This window comes from Chelonia mydas, chromosome 9 (genome assembly GCF_015237465.2).
Source record: "Chelonia mydas isolate rCheMyd1 chromosome 9, rCheMyd1.pri.v2, whole genome shotgun sequence".
Classification (NCBI taxonomy): domain Eukaryota; kingdom Metazoa; phylum Chordata; order Testudines; family Cheloniidae; genus Chelonia; species Chelonia mydas.
This window is the reverse complement of record NC_057855.1, coordinates 4,186,600-4,202,023: the sequence shown is the minus strand read 5'-3', so window position 1 is coordinate 4,202,023 and position 15,424 is coordinate 4,186,600. Positions and strand designations below refer to the sequence as shown.

The following is a 15,424-nucleotide window of genomic DNA, read 5'->3' as shown; positions in this document are numbered from 1 at the left end:
GTGCCCAGGGCCACGCAGCAGCCCACGCGGCTCCCGCAGTGCAGTGCCCCCGGTGGCCGGAGGAGGAATTACATCACTGCGCGGCCTGAGCCCAGCAAAGCCTCAGCGCCCCCTGCAGGGAAGCGGGGTAACAACCGGTTCTAAAACGGCTTCTAAGTGTAACCACCGGTTTGCGCGAACCGGCTCCAGCTCACCACTGGCTATAGCTATACGTACCGAGAAGATGAAAAGTCGGAGTAAGAGGCTAATTAATTAAAATGAGCTCTTCTCAGCAGGAGGGTCACTTTTCGGAGAGGCTTTAAAGGAGAGGGGGGGAAAACATCTGTCTGCACTGCCACCTAGTGGACACAAAATGTATTCCTCCTGTAAAAGTTAGTGAACAATACGCTCAAGAGACGTAACGATTGCGAACATGCCCCAAGCTGATCCCTGGGGTTTCCCAGCCAGGGAGCAGACTGTTCTTTTTATTTTAATTATTATTTCAAATTAGAAAAAAAACAGCTTTCTATTTTCCCACATGGGAAAGTCCTACAGAACTGAAGAGGGATTAAACCAACAGGGGTCTATAGTCCTTAGGCACTGGTGTAGACATATCTGGGCCATTTCAAATTGCAGTGCTGGTTATTTATGCAAACCAAGGTTGGATTCCTGCTCTGATCTTCAGTAATCAGCACAACCCGCTCTCCTCCCTCAGTGGCTTGGAGGGTCGCTGTCTGAACTCTATGCTTTGTCCCCAGGATAGATCACTGGAACAACGAGAAGGAGCGTGTCGTGGTGATCACAGACACCACCCTCCTGGTCTGCAAATATGACTTCATAATGCTCAGCTGCGTCCAGGTGCAGCGGATCTCCCTGAGCTACATCGACCGTATCTGCCTTGGCCAGTTCACCTTTCCTGAGAGGTCTCTGGACAAGTGAGTACCAACGGCAGCCAGACGCAGGGCTGGGGGGAAATTGAGGCCCCTTTGCTGAGCTGAAAGCTGTTGTGCCCCTGTCATTTCCTGCGTCCCCCTGATGTTCTGGGATCTCTCCAGGGCAGTGAGCTAGGGAGATCCCTCCCGGCACAGCACATGGGGGTGGGATGAGGAAACATTGCAGCCGTAGGACTTGATGGACCCTTTGGGATGATACTGTTACCAGATGAGCGGAGGGGAAGGAGGCAGGCAATCCGATCCTGCGAAGCCTCATCCTAGGAATATGGGGGGGAGAGGTCCAGGTCTCCTGTTGCTCCCCCCTCCACACCCCAAAGACAGAAGTTGGGGAGAGGCTGAGAGAGAATGAACCCCAGGTGACGGATGTTAGTCACATCACTTCGTGCATGACTGGAAGGGGCTCAGATACCGCAGCGATAAGGGCAGCATACGACCCTACACAGACTAGAGAGCCAGACCCAGAGGCAGTGAACAGCATGCCCAAGACTTCAGCTTATACTGGTAGCACAGGGAGGTCCCACAACCTAACTACCAGGACGAGGCATCCCTGGTTCAGAGACACATACCGCTGGGTATGGCACTACCCTCCACCAGTACAGAATTGGTGGAGCTGCTGAGATTGACTGTGACTTAGAGGCAAGGTGTTCAGGTCCGGTATTCTGAAAGTCAAACCCCTTATGGAGACAGGCCTGAGCCGTGAAGTTTGGATCCACATCTGAACTCTGCCGGAGTGTCGCTGGACTCTCCGTCGTTCCAGTCTGAACTCTGCCGGAGTGTCGCTGGACTCTCTGTCGTTTCGCTTTCGAGCTGGTCTCTTGTTTTTACCCCCGTGCTGTCAATCCAATACGGGTTGGCTGCGCTGAACTCAGGTGGCCTATTGGATGGTGCCAACTGGGAGAGAGTTATACAATGCTCCGAGCTTTTCTCCTTGAGCTAAGGGGGGAAAGGTCAGAGTCCTGCAGGGAACAAAGCTGCCATAATCTCACGTTAAATGATCATTTGGCTCCCTGTTAAATGAGTATAACTAACAATGGGAGAAAGAAAAGGAGGACTTGTGGCACCTTAGAGGCTAACCAATTTATTTGAGCATAAGCTTTCGTGAGCTACAGCTCACTTCATCGGATGCATAAAGTGGAAAGTACAGTGAGGAGATTTTATATATACACACAGACCATGAAAAAATATACATTGTAAGGAGAGTGATCACTTAAGATGAGCTATTACCAGCAGGAGAGTGGGGTGGGGGGAGACGGCTGCTACTCTGAAACCTAACAATGGGAGAGCTCCCTGCAGCCTCCCAGCAGAGCACCCCCTCCAGCACCTTTCCTGAGCTTTGTGGGGGTTAATGCCTGTATCCTCTACTGTCATTATATTCTGTTGCTAGAGATATCATGCTCTGCTTCAAGAACTCATCACAATACAGCCTCTCCAGCAGGTAATTACCGTGCGTCTTATGAATGGTTGCATGTGAATGTCTGCTCACGCGGCTGACAGCAGCAAGTTCCAACACATCGTGCATACCAGGCATTTAACAGCCTCTGTTTTATTTGTTCTAATGGCTCCTTGCCTTGCGCCTTGTTTTTCTTCACTGGCTCTGTTTGGTGTTTGTTTTTGCAAAGGCCAGAGTTCAGGTCTTTGATGCAGAGTTTGGGCTGGGATGGTGGCTTTGATTCACTCTGTTTCCATTGCTGTCGGACTGATTAAAGGGAGCCCTGTCCAGCAATTACAGCATGGGGCCATCTGTGATGAGTTCCTGTTCTGACTCTAGAAAATGTGCCCGAGAGCCTCAGCTGGTGTAAATCAGCATCACTCTATTGAGTCCAGTGCAGCCTTGCTGATTTACACCAGGAGGGTTTTTTCCAGCATTACTGCTTTCCCGGTGTCCCCAGCCCGTTGAATAACCTGGGCTGGGGCACTGCGCATCCTAGCCCTGACCGGAAGTGCTCTCTGATCGCTGGACCACTCAGCTTTTCGGTGCAGCGAATCTCCAAACCCTCCATCATTGTTCGATGGCAGCATCCACAGCTACCAGTCACTGCCTGTTTCCCGGCACTGGGGCCTAGCTGTGGCTAACCATAGCATGCCAGGCTGCCCTCCAGTGATTCCTTACAGCTCCGTAGACCTGCTCTGCTCCTTTCTTTTGCAGGGGCTGTTGCTGATCTCCACCCAGCTGAGAGCAGCAAGGCCCTTGGCAGGCAGACACCCTCAGAGGGGTCCGTAGCTCAGATGACATTCCCTGTGTCCTGGCAGGGTAGCTAGAGGGGCCGGCACTAAGGAGAAAGGGGCACGGCTCCCGATTCACTGCAAAGAGAGGGACTCTGTGTTCAGCACCATTATCCGTCCAGGCTGAGCTGGTGCCTGGCTCTGTGTGCAAGGGGGAGGAGGGAATGAAACCGCTTCCCTCACCACTCCAATCCTGCTAGCGCTGCTGGTGATTCTGGCTCGGCCCTGGTAGGAAGGGCTTGTGTCACTGGAGCAGGTGGCTCTGGGTTTGCTCCCAGCTGTTGCGGTGAAGTTCGGCGTGGCTGTGACGGCCCAGGGGGACAGTGAAGTGGGAAGGGGGGCTGGGTTTGTTGCACTACGGTTCCCCTGTGCTGGCTGCTGCTCCTCCCAGAGAGGCCGGTCATATCTGGCCTCTTCTCCAGGGTGGCTGTGTTCCTCACTACACTTCCCCTCGAATGATGGGGGCAGAGTTACAGTGTAATAATGGCCCCCTCCATTGTCTGGGTTCTGGTCTTCCATGTTCACGTGGCTGTGACCACGCCATGGTCACCCTCTGTGAGGACAGGAGCTTGCTGCTTGCTGACTGCATTTTCTCCCAACTCAAGTGGCAGAGGCCTGTGCTTATGGTGCTGAAGTTCACTGGCTGGGTCCTCTCTGTCGACTCATGTCTGCGGCCATGTTGCTGTGCACTGCTGCGGCCCAGAGGTGGCTGCATTTTGGCATTGTGCAAAGTGCTTTATAGGTGTCTCTATGCACGTTAGTGATCGATGTGACTGAAAGGTGCTACAATAAATACAAGCTAATGTTGTTATTAGAAATAGCGTAACTGAGGCTCAATTAAAATAACTGCCAGCCTTCGAATTCGCTCCCTTGGGGCAAAGGAGGAAATTAATTTGGCTGACTTCCTGTAGCTCTGTTTCTTTTGGACTACATTTAAAGCAGACAGTGGGCCGGATCCTCAACTGGTGCAAATCAGCACTGACGTCAATGGAACCTGGCTGGCGTGCACCAGCTGAGGATGTGGCCAAATGAGGCTGTTAAAGGTCAGTGTATGGAGGAAGCAGAGTTAGCTGAGAGCTGACTGCATCGGCTTTTAACCATGCCTCCAATCTGAGGCGGGATCAGAAGGCCTGCTACCTAAGCAGTGTGTGTTCCATCATTGCTCTCATCTGGCAGCCCTTCCAGACTGCGAGGGGTTACACAAGCACTTTTCCTCGGGTCGAAATCGGCTTTCATCTCAGGTGGATTCCACTGGGCTTGTCTCTATCTGTGGTCTAATCCTCACTCGAACTGTGCTGGCCTGAAACACTCGCAAAACCCTTTTCCCGGCTGCTTCAGCAGCGACATCTCCCATGCAGACACTCTAACTGTGAGAAGCAGGGAGCATGCAGCAGAGTGCGTGGATAACTCCAAGGGAAACAACGGGCAGGTTTCATCCCTTCCCTGGTCCCCTGCCGAACTAGCTTTGCCAATATTTTAGCTGCTCTACCACTAAGATTAGCTGCTCTCAGGAGATGGCCAGGTGCCTCCTGGGCATTATTCATCTGAACTTTTGTCAGAGCTCAGTCCATTGAAGTCAATGGCAAAACTCTATCGGAATGCAGCAGGAAGATTTAGCCAGTGGACTTATGCCTGATACACACTAGCATAGATGGGATCCGACTCAGACCCTGTATATTTTGCTGTGCAGTTTACACAAGTGTTGTTAAAGCTACTAATTTAGCAGGAGTCTCTCAAAGAAAACAATACACCTGAAATGCTGGAAGCTGTTTACCGTCAGGCTCTGTTGATCTGTGCAAGACGCTGTACCCAGGGCCACAAGGCAAGAGGAGAAATGTTAAAATGCGAAGGGACAGAATAAAGGAGTAAAATATTCTCTCTCTCCCCTTCTTTAATGTGTCACCACTCCTGTTTTCTTAGCTGTAATTTATACCCAAGGATTGTCTGTGGAATTTAGCAGGGCATTTGGGGATTGGGATATTCTCTGCCACTGCACCACTTGTGGGACTTCCATGGGTTTTATACAGCTCTGTACAGTTGTGGTGGGTGAGAGAAGTCTGCTCTTTGGCTTTTGATTCCAAATCAACAGGACTTCAAGTAATAAGTATAACCCATATTTTCCCACAGAAGTTTTACAACATGCACCAATCAGTGCCACTAGGTGGCGGAGCAGAGCAGATATGCTTTGGCTTAGTGAAAAAACGTTATCTTTTTGCCATGGTTTCATGTTTGATTGATGAGATCACACTTGTATCTGGTGGCTTGCTTTGGTCCTAACCCTCCATCTTTTGGCTGTTTAAGGGTAGGCTGGACCAGAGGACATTTGTGCTGAAAGCTGAGGGCGAAAGAAGAACATCCGGAACAGGAGGACTTGACAGAAGACTGCACAGCCGCCAGTCAGAATCCCCAGTGTTAGGGTTCTTTTATTTGCAGGAAATGGGCTGTAAATATGGGGCTGAGCAGGAACTATTAGATTCTGCAGCTGCACATTTCAGAGGCCTGCTCTACATGGGAAAGTTGCATCCGTTTAACTGAAATCCAATTTAAACCAATGCAAACCCCCCTGCGTGGACACTCTTATTTCACTTTAATTTAGCTTAATCCTGTTCCCAATCAGTTTAAACTACACTCATATAGGCCCTTCTGCCACCGAGATGAGTGTCCAAGCATGGGTTTGCAGCACTTGAACTAAATCCGTTTAAATTCATGCCTTAGGTTAAACCAGCCCAAATTTCCTATGTAGACAAAGCCTGAGTTTGAACAGGAAACTCTCAGGGAGCCAGGGTGAAATCCTGGCCCAATTGAAGCCAAAGGCAAAACTCCCTTCAAAGAAGCCAGAACTTCACCCTGAAGAATGCTGTGTCCTGGTTTGACTTAAGGGAATTACAATCTGGTTCTTAGCTGCGATTCAGGCTGGAACTGTGGATACAATGAATGTCCCAAGAAGAGACCATCTCCCTCCTGAGCCTTCATAGAATCATAGAATATCAGGGTTGGAAGGGACCTCAGGAGGTCATCTAGTCCAACCCCCTGCTCAAAGCAGGACCAATCCCCAACTAAATCATCCCAGCCAAGGCTTTGTCAAGCCGGGCCTTAAAAACCTCTAAGGATGGAGATTCCACCACCTCCCTAGGTAACCCATTCCAGTGCTTCACCAACCTCCTAGTGAAATAGTGTTTCCTAATATGCAGCCTAGACCTCCCCCCACTGCAACTTGAGACCATTACTCCTTGTTCTGTCATCTGCTACCACTGAGAACAGCCGAGCTCCATCCTCTTTGGAACCCTTCCCCATCCCACACTTCAGGTAGTTGACAGCTGCTATCAAATTCCCCCTCACTCTTCTCTTCTGCAACCTAAATATGCCCAGTTCCCTCAACCTCGCCTCATAAGTCATGTGCTCCAGCCCCCTAATCATTTTCGTTGCCCTCCACTGGACTCTCTCCAATTTGTCCACATCCTTTCTGTAGTGGGGGGCCCAAAACTGGACACAATACTCCAGATGTGGCCTCACCAGTGCCAAATAGAGGGGAATAATCACTTCCCTCGATCTGCTGGCAGTGCTCCTTGTAATGCAGCCCAAAATGCCGTGAGCCTTCTTGGCAACAAGGCCACACTGCTGACTTATATCCAGCTTCTCGTCTACTGTAATCCCCAGGTCCTTTTCTGCAGAACTGCTGCTTAGCTATTTGGTCCCTAGCCTGTAGCAGTGCATGGGATTCTTTCGTCCTAAGTACAGGACTCTGCACTTGACCTTGTTGAACCTCATCAGATTCCTTTTGGCCCAATCCTCCAATTTGTCTAGGTCACTCTGGACCCTATCCCTACCCTCCAGCATATCTACCTCTCCCCCCATCTTAGTGTCATCCGCGAACTTGCTGACGGTGCAATCCATCCCATCATCCAGATCATTAATGAAGATGTTGAACAAAACCGGCCCCAGGACCGACCCCTGGGGCACTCCGCTTGATACTGGCTGCCAACTAGACTTTGAGCCGTTGATAACTACTCATTGAGCCTGAGGATCTAGTCAGCTTTCTATCCACCTTATAGTCCATTCATCCAATCCATACTTCTTTAACTTGCTGGCAAGAATCCTGTGGGAGACCGTGTCAAAAGCTTTGCTAGAGTAGAGCTGTCCTGGGCCAGTTTAGGGTTTCAGATTGAAACGTGAGATGCTCTGTCTTGTGGTTTGATTCTAAAGCAGGGGGCACAGTTGGTGCTTAGCAGTGAATTCTGCATTGAGTTTCTTTGGGGTTTCTGGAGACCCAGAATTCAAGGCTTGCAACGTGAAACTGGTTGAGGTAATGGGGAGAAGAGGGTGGTAAAAGGCTCTCTCCAGCCTCTGGGAGCTGAAAACACCAAGTGTTGCTGAGCTCCAGACCAAGGCCGCTCTGCCGCTGCTCCGTCGCATCGCCACGGGTGGGCGCACTGGCACCGCATTAGCACCGTGTTGTGCCCTGCCTGCGGCTTTCCCTCAGACCACGGCCAAGTCACCCACACAACAGGGTGTCGGGCCATGCATTCCTAGATCCCCACATAGCTGGGCAATTGCCACAAGGTTGCACAGTTGTTAAACATGAAGTAGGAACAGGCAGAAAAACATCATCTGCCCAGCTGGCTGGTTTATTAACTCCTGAGGAGAAGGACCAGAGTGGCAGACAGCTGGGCGAGGACTAGACCGTAGCTGTGTTTGAGATAAGAATGCAAAGCTCAGGGACGGAGCGTATTGAAGATGCTGCTCGGGGGGGTCAGTGCTGGGGGAGCTGCTGCTCAGTGAAATGTGACAAGCAGGGAAGCTACTTCTTGTTGTTCTCTTGGCTACAATGAAATTGGGTAGAGCTTCTTTCTCTTCTCAATTTGCCGTGAGGCTATTTAGTTTGGTCACAGGCCCTGTGTATCTTTTGGTGGTGCAAGGAATGTAGCGAACAAAGAGCCACTGAGTGCTGCATTTTGCGTTTGCAAAGGGGCAGTGCTGGGAAGGGGGAGTTGTTTCCGTTGGAAAGGGGGGATGCGGGGTATTGGACGCCTCTGCCCCCAGCTTTGCTTTTTGGCAGAAGGACGGGTGGACAGGAGGCTAAGAAGAGCTTAGAGATCACATAAGGTTCTTGAGCATGTTGCACTCGTTGTGAAGGCAAGAGAATAATGGTTACCTAGCTACCACTCTTCATCCAAGTGCTTTACAAAGGTGGGGAGTACTAGGTATGGTCAGACACCACCTGCTTATGGGGAAACTGAGGCACAACAGGAATCAGTGACTTTTTGCAAGTCACACAGAGTTAGGGGTAGAACCCAAACTGCAGAGCATGCTTTGCTCTTTCTCCTAGCCACACTCCTGCAATGGAAACTGGGAGTTGTGCAAATGTAACACCGACAGACCCCGGTCTTCGGTGGGCGGGATCAAACCTGGGACCTCTGGAGCTTAGTGTATGAGCTAAAAGCTAACTGGCTGTTAGCTAAGGCTGTAGAGCAGACTCATTAATCTTCTCTCTCTCTCTCATATGTCTCGGTGCCACTAGATGGGACAGAACACCACACCCAGGTGTGTGGGTTACACAAATTGCATAATAGGAGGGCTAGGGCTTCCCTGAATCCATTGGGTTTTGGCCAGTATTGTAGCAGGTAAGTGGGTTACCTAGGCCGTTGGCAGACTGTGGAGTGGCAATTCCTATACACTAGCAGGGTATAAAATAAGAAGCTACCATTTTCACTGTGGGGCTCACCCTGGCCTTCCCCGCTTTGGGGAGCTTTTCTCCGAATCGGAGCCAAGGGGTCCAGCGAGGCAGCAGGTCATCCCAGCTGGCTGTACTGCTTGAGAGAGACAACTCATTGCTCCTGGGGATCATGCCCCCAGGTTGTGTCATGGAGGCAGGGCCCGAGCAGTTCCATGGCATTGTTCCCCCTTCCTTTGAGCCCCCAGGGAGGATGCTGTGTAGGGAGAAGGGCTAGGGATGGGGCAGCACACATTGGTGTGTCCCCCATCCTCACCACAGAGATTCACTACAACCTGGGCCTGTGTTATCTTTCCCACTGGGCCCCCGTTGCAGCGACAATCCGCATTCATGGGGCTGAGGGAGTCACAGAGCAAGCGTGGAGATGTGGCGTCTTTGCCTCCCCCATATCTGCATGGTCTGAGGGGATCTGCAAACCCCTGAAGAGACCAGTGAGGGGCGTCATGAGCGAACCGTCCCATTCTACTCCTGGTATCCACGCCAAGGGGGCAGAGCCATTGCCTTGGTACCAGGACACCTTATCAGTGTTCGTGACCATCTCCTCATGGGTGGGGAAGGGTCACTGTGTCCCCACTTTGCAAAGAGGGAATTGAGGCCCGGAGTGGGGATGTGACCTGCCTGGCGTCACACAGGGGTGTGTTTGGCTGAGCTGGGAACAGACCCCATGTTGCCTCAGCCCAGTGCCCTCGCCACAGGTGGGCAAAGCACGCTGGCAGTGGTGAGGGGGTCTGTGTTCCATCATTCCTATGCAGAACCGAGCTGGAGCGAGGCCTCCAGGCAGACTCTGCAGTGTCTCTTCTATTTGTGGGAGTGCAGGATGTCAGGAGAGGGCCTGAGTATGCCCGGTTGGAGCCCAGCATCTCTTCTCATGAGTTTTGGCTGAGTCCCACCTGCGCACCTAGATTCGTGGCCACCCCGTGACTCCCTCGTGTATCTGGACCCTGCCAAGAAGGGCTCGTGCAATGATCAGCCCTCACCGAGTTCAGCTCCTGCTCCGACGAGGATCATGTTCCCCTGCATACCACGGCCGATAGGGCAGGCAAAGAATTCTTCATAGTTTCTGATGACCTTGCCTCAAGGGGCGAAGTGCCAAGAATGCCCCATGTTTTCTCAGGGTGGGGTGCTGTCCACCACTGATGCCCAGCCAGGCGTGATGACAGGGCTGAATGCATGCCGGGATTGCCAGGGCAGGCGCTGGCGGTCCTGAGGTGGGAGTATCCCAAATGCCACAATCCTGTTATTTCGGGCAAAGGAGGGAGACAGAGCCAAACCTGTCACAGCTTCGTCCATTTTATGTCCTCGGCAGGAATATTTTGCTATCACTCGGGGTCTACCCAGCTGGGACTCGACTAGTAACTTACTCGAGGTACTGAAATGCACCCAACATGGAGCCAATGGCAGATGTTGTCCTCCATCTTTGGGCCCTGGAGCTCTGGTCCCCAGTAGGCAAAGCTCCTATATTGAAGTATCACATCCCAGAGCTCCAGGGTTGGGTTTTGGCCTCCCCCCCCATGGACATACGTAGGTCCCCTTTATAGAGCCTCACCCAGCTCTTCAATTTTCAAAACATAAGGTGAATGGCACCTAAGCCTAGTAACCATGGCGATGGAGGTACAGGTCAACAGGCTGTGTCTGCCTGTTGGTTTTTCACATTGCAGGCTAGCCAGCTCCCGCCTGCCTGTACATGGGCAGTTGCTTGCAGAGCAGATGGGAAATTAACAAGCATATTGATAAGTAGCAATTATTTAGCTCTCTCCATTTGTACATCTCCAAGGGCTTCAAGAATGTTGGTGTGTTTATCCCCGATAAATACAGATGGGTAAACTGAGGCACGGGGAACTGGTGCAACTTGCCCCAGATCACACAGCGAGTTGGGGCAGAGATGGGCTTAAAACCCACGTTTCTTGATTCTTCACGTATGTCTATACGGCAGTTAAAAACCTGGGGCTGGCCTGTGCCAGCCGACTCGGCTCACAGGGCTCGAGCTAAGGGGCTGTTTAATTAAGTGGAGGTTGCACCTCGTCATGCATTGACCGGCTGCATGGAGGGGGATAGGTGCCAAGTATGTTCAAGGGGTGTAGCTGTTTGCATGCTCTTCTGCTCCCCAGGCAGCTCTGGGCGGTGTTCTGCATGTGGGCTGTGCCTGCCAGGCGCGATGCAACCCCGGGTTACTGAACTGACGCCTCCACCCCCCTCCCAACCCCTCTCCCGGGCACCGCAGGCCTGACTCTGCCCTGCCTCAGACGTGAGTGTCAGACACTACAACGTGAGGTGCGAGGCAAGGGAAAAATCAGCCTTCCTTTGTAGTGTTTTTTTTTTTTTTAAAGTACGCAGCATTGAAGGTGAAAATTAAACTGACTCTCAGGCTGTGAGTTTTCCACCTAACTCCAGCTCCTTTCGAGTGAGTCATTTGTCCTCTCCTCCCGTTTCAATCATCAGCTCAGCCCAGCCCTGTCTCCACTGTAATTGTCCTCCTGGATCAGACTGCCGCATCAGGTGCAGTGATCGCACTGGGAGCAGTTTGGCAGCTGGTACTCTGAGAGAGCATGAGATCTGGGTGCAGCATGCGTCCAAGCGGTATCTTGCTTAACAGCTTTCCCTGGAGTCTCGAGCTCTTCCCGATCTCTCTAGGTCTCATGACTGAGCTGGGACAGAGCAGAACACTTGGTGTGCCTGCTGAATCGCTGGGCCCAGCCTGTGAAGGATGTAAACTCTCCCACAAGGGAAAAAAAGGAAGAGAACAGGGTTATCAGCATTTTCATCGCCATTCTCCTGGCTCCTCTCCAGGTTGTCAGTGCCCTCTTCTGCAGTTAGTGCAGTACAGAGCCCATTAGTATTCCAGTTACACCTGAGAACCCTGGTCATGAATCAGGGCTCCATTTCACATGTAACAAAGACAAAAGACCCTGTCCCAGACCCAGAGAGCTCACAATCTGCACATCACACAGCAGCTGCACCTACCTTCTCCAGAAGTGAGGAACAAGATGCAATGCTATCAGTCCTGCAGGAAGGGACTTCAAACGGTGGAACACCTCGCCACTCAAAGGTCCCAAATGAGCCATCCGCTCTACGTCAGCTGAAGCCACCAGCTGGGTTGTCAGCCTAGACTTGGACATCTGACGTGCTGTTTTGAAGCCATATGAAAGAAGAAAAAGATTTGTAGGGAGGAGAGAGTGAAGGGGTGGTGTATAGTGTGGGTGTGCAACAGCTGATTTCATAAGTGACTATTCCCTTGAATTTCTCCTGGGCACCCCCAGGGAAACCCTTTCCAAAGTTCCTATTTGATTTCTCAGGGCAGGTACACACAGCTGGCCCTTTTCTTTCCCACAACCCCACAATCCACTCGGCGAAAGGTTCCTTTCCTCTTGGCTCGGAGGGAGGAGGAATGAGGACATTGCAGAGGATAATTAATATTTTCTGTGTCTGAAGGGTGACAGTCTTGCCTAGGTCGGCCAGCCGAGCCCCAGCCAAAGCACTCGCCCTCTGCGGCTGTGAGTTTTACTCCCGACGCCCTGCGTGTCTAGGCTGGTTGTGGGGGCTGATGCCGTACGTGTGGAATTTTTGTGGCTATTTGCTATTGTTCTAATGAAAAGAAGGAACCCAGCCATTCAATAAAAAGGAAGCTTTATGTTTCCCACACCCGCCTGGAGACGAATGCTTTGGGAATGAGTTTAATGAACACTTTAGCTGGTCTTGACGGCCTTATTTGAAAACATTGCAAATGACGCAGCCGATGTAACTGTTTTTTCCCTGGAGGATTCAAAGACCCAGGGGATCTGTAAAGGAAGATGGAACATTTTGGGTCTTGGTCCAGATCTGATCTGAATTTAGCCCATGGCATGTGGCAGAGCCAGGAACAGAACCCTGGTGTCCGGACCGGGGCTCTATCCATTAGACCATGCCTGCTGCCTCCATATTCCACCTACGTGACCTGAAAAGTGATGGACTGACAGCCCCTGGGTACAGATGTCCCTGATTAGGTACTGGGGGTGGTATAGGGCAGTTTGCCGCATTCCTCCCCACTAACAAGCCTGAGAGAACGCCTCTAGTGAAGAAGCATGTGTATTGTCCATGGGCAATTCACTCCGTGGCCTCTGCGGAGACTCATGTGTCAGTTAACAAGGGGTGACGGTAACAATGACCCACTGGGAAATGGGCTGAGAAAGCATCAACTTGTTTGACATGAGCCTCCAACAAAGCTGGGAACAGCTTTCAGTGCCTACTAACTTGGTCATGGATTTGAACCTAGCTGCTGGGGAAGATGCTCTGAAACTCTCTTGCTGTCGTACTCTTGATCTTCCAGACCCTACCCACTAACACAGCGCTTTCAGTGTCTGAAGGTGAGACTGCCTGGCGTGGGTGGGCGTTGAGCCATCCAGCAGGAGAGGGTGAAAGTGGCGCAAGCGAGGAGGAAGGATGGATGCAATCGACAGAATAAGGCTGCTGCCCTCAATTAGCCCACAGGGAAGTCCCATTTGAAATAAAAACGCAGCAGTTCTCTCACAAATTCCCCCTTGGGTCTTGGTGAATTTGTAAAGTGGGACCACAGTGTAGCTTAATTTCCTGAAATGTCAAGTGGCTCATAGTGGCTGCCCGTTCTGTTGGTGTTTTTCTTAGGAATTCTTTGCCGCAACGGGAGTACAATGTGTTCCTATCAGCTCTTGATGGTCACTTAATAAGAATGATCTGAAAGGCCAGGGAAACTTCAATTCCTCAAGATGAATTCGGTGTCTGTTCACGCTCTCCTGTGTGGCCTGGTTTGTTTTAAACCCACAGCAAAGGATAACACTGATCTAGGACCAGACCCTACAAGGTACTAGGATTCCCGTGGGACGCTCAGAGCCCTTGACTCCTGTCCACTTCGGAGAGGGTTGAGGACCCTGACCATCTGGCAGGATTGAGCCCCCCATGGATACTGGAAAACGGGAAACATGGGGAAATTGTTCACTGACTACAGCATCGCCATCTCTCACAATTGGAGGACCAGTCTCACAATATGAGGTGTTTTTCTTAAAGCCCGAGCCCCTGGGGGCAGTGGGTTATGGGAGAATCGCAGCTTCCAGAAACAAAAGGAAGTTTTGGCCCTTGTGGGTGAGGAGGAAAGCCTGAACATGTGGCCCAAGGGCAACCTAAAGGCTCAAAGACCAGCAGGCAAATAAAATTATCATAGAATCTTAGAATATCAGGATTGGAAGGGACCTCAGGAGGTCATCTAGTCCAACCCCCTGCTCAAAGCAGGACCAATCCCCAACTAAATCATCCCAGCCAGGGCTTTGTCAAGCCTGACCTTAAAAATATCGAAGGATGGAGATCCAACCACCTCCCTAGGTAACGCATTCCAATGTTTCACCACCCTCCTAGTGAAAAAGTTTTTCCTAATATCCAACTTAAACCTCCCCCACTGCAACTTGAGACCATTACTCTTTGTTCTGTCAACAGCTACCACTGAGAACAGTCTAGATCCATCCTCTTTGGAACTCCCTTTCAGGTAGTTGAAAGCAGCTATCAAATCCCCCCTCATTCTTCTCTTCGGCAAACTAAACAATCCCAGTTCCCTCAGCCTCTCCTCATAACTCATGTGTTCCAGACCCCTAATCATTTTTGTTGCCCTCCGCTGGACTCTTTCCAATTTTTCCACATCCTTCTTGTAGTGTGGGGGCCAAAACTGGATCCAGTACTCCAGATGAGGCCTCACCAATGTCGAATAGAGGGGAACGATCACGTTCCTCGATCTGCTGGCAATGCCCCTACATATACATCCCAAAATGCCATTGGCTTTCTTGGCAACAAGGGCACACTGTTGACTCATATCCCGCTTCTCGTCCACTGTAACCCCTAGGTCCTTTTCTGCAGAACTGCTGCCTAGCCATTCGGTCCCCAGTCTGTAGCGGTGCATGGGAGTCTTCCGTCCTAAGTGCAGGACTCTGCACTTGTCCTTGTTGAACCTCATCAGATTTCTTTTGGCCCAATCCTCTAATTTGTCTAGGTCCCTCTGTATCCTATCCCTACCCTCCAGCGTATCTACCTCTCCTCCCAGTTTAGTGTCATCCGCAAACTTGCTGAGGGTGCAATCCACACCATCCTCCAGATCATTTATGAAGATATTGAACAAAACCGGCCCGAGGACCGACGCAACCCTGGCTCCGACCCTTGGGGCGCTCCACTTGATACCGGCTTCCAACTAGACATGGAGCCATTGGTCACTATCCGTTGAGCCCGACAATCTAGCCAGCTTTCTAGCCAGCTTTCTATCCACCTTATAGTCCATTCATCCAGCCCATACTTCTTTAACTTGCTGGCAAGAATACTGTGGGAGACCATGTCAAAAGCTTTGCTAAAGTCAAGAAACAATACAGCCACTGCTTTCCCTTCATCCACAGAACCAGTAATCTCATCATAGAAGGCGATTAGATTAGTCAGGCATGACTTGCCCTTGGTGAATCCATGCTGACTGTTCCTGATCACTTTCCTCTCGTGTAAGTGCTTCAGAATTGATTCCTTGAGGACCTGTGCTTCAGAATTGATTCCTTGAGGACCT

General features: G+C 51.1%; 1 protein-coding gene across 4 annotated transcripts in view; it reads left to right on the top strand.

Annotated features, from left to right (window-relative positions):
* TPRG1 (tumor protein p63 regulated 1) overlaps nucleotides 1-15,424 on the top strand; it is a 118,820-nt gene that overhangs the window by 73,147 nt on the left and 30,249 nt on the right. For all 4 annotated transcript variants that reach the window (XM_043522800.1, XM_043522799.1, XM_043522803.1 and 1 more), the window contains one exon: nucleotides 738-914. In XM_043522800.1, coding sequence (XP_043378735.1) covers nucleotides 738-914 — 177 coding nt within the window. The remainder of the gene's footprint in view (nucleotides 1-737; nucleotides 915-15,424) is intronic.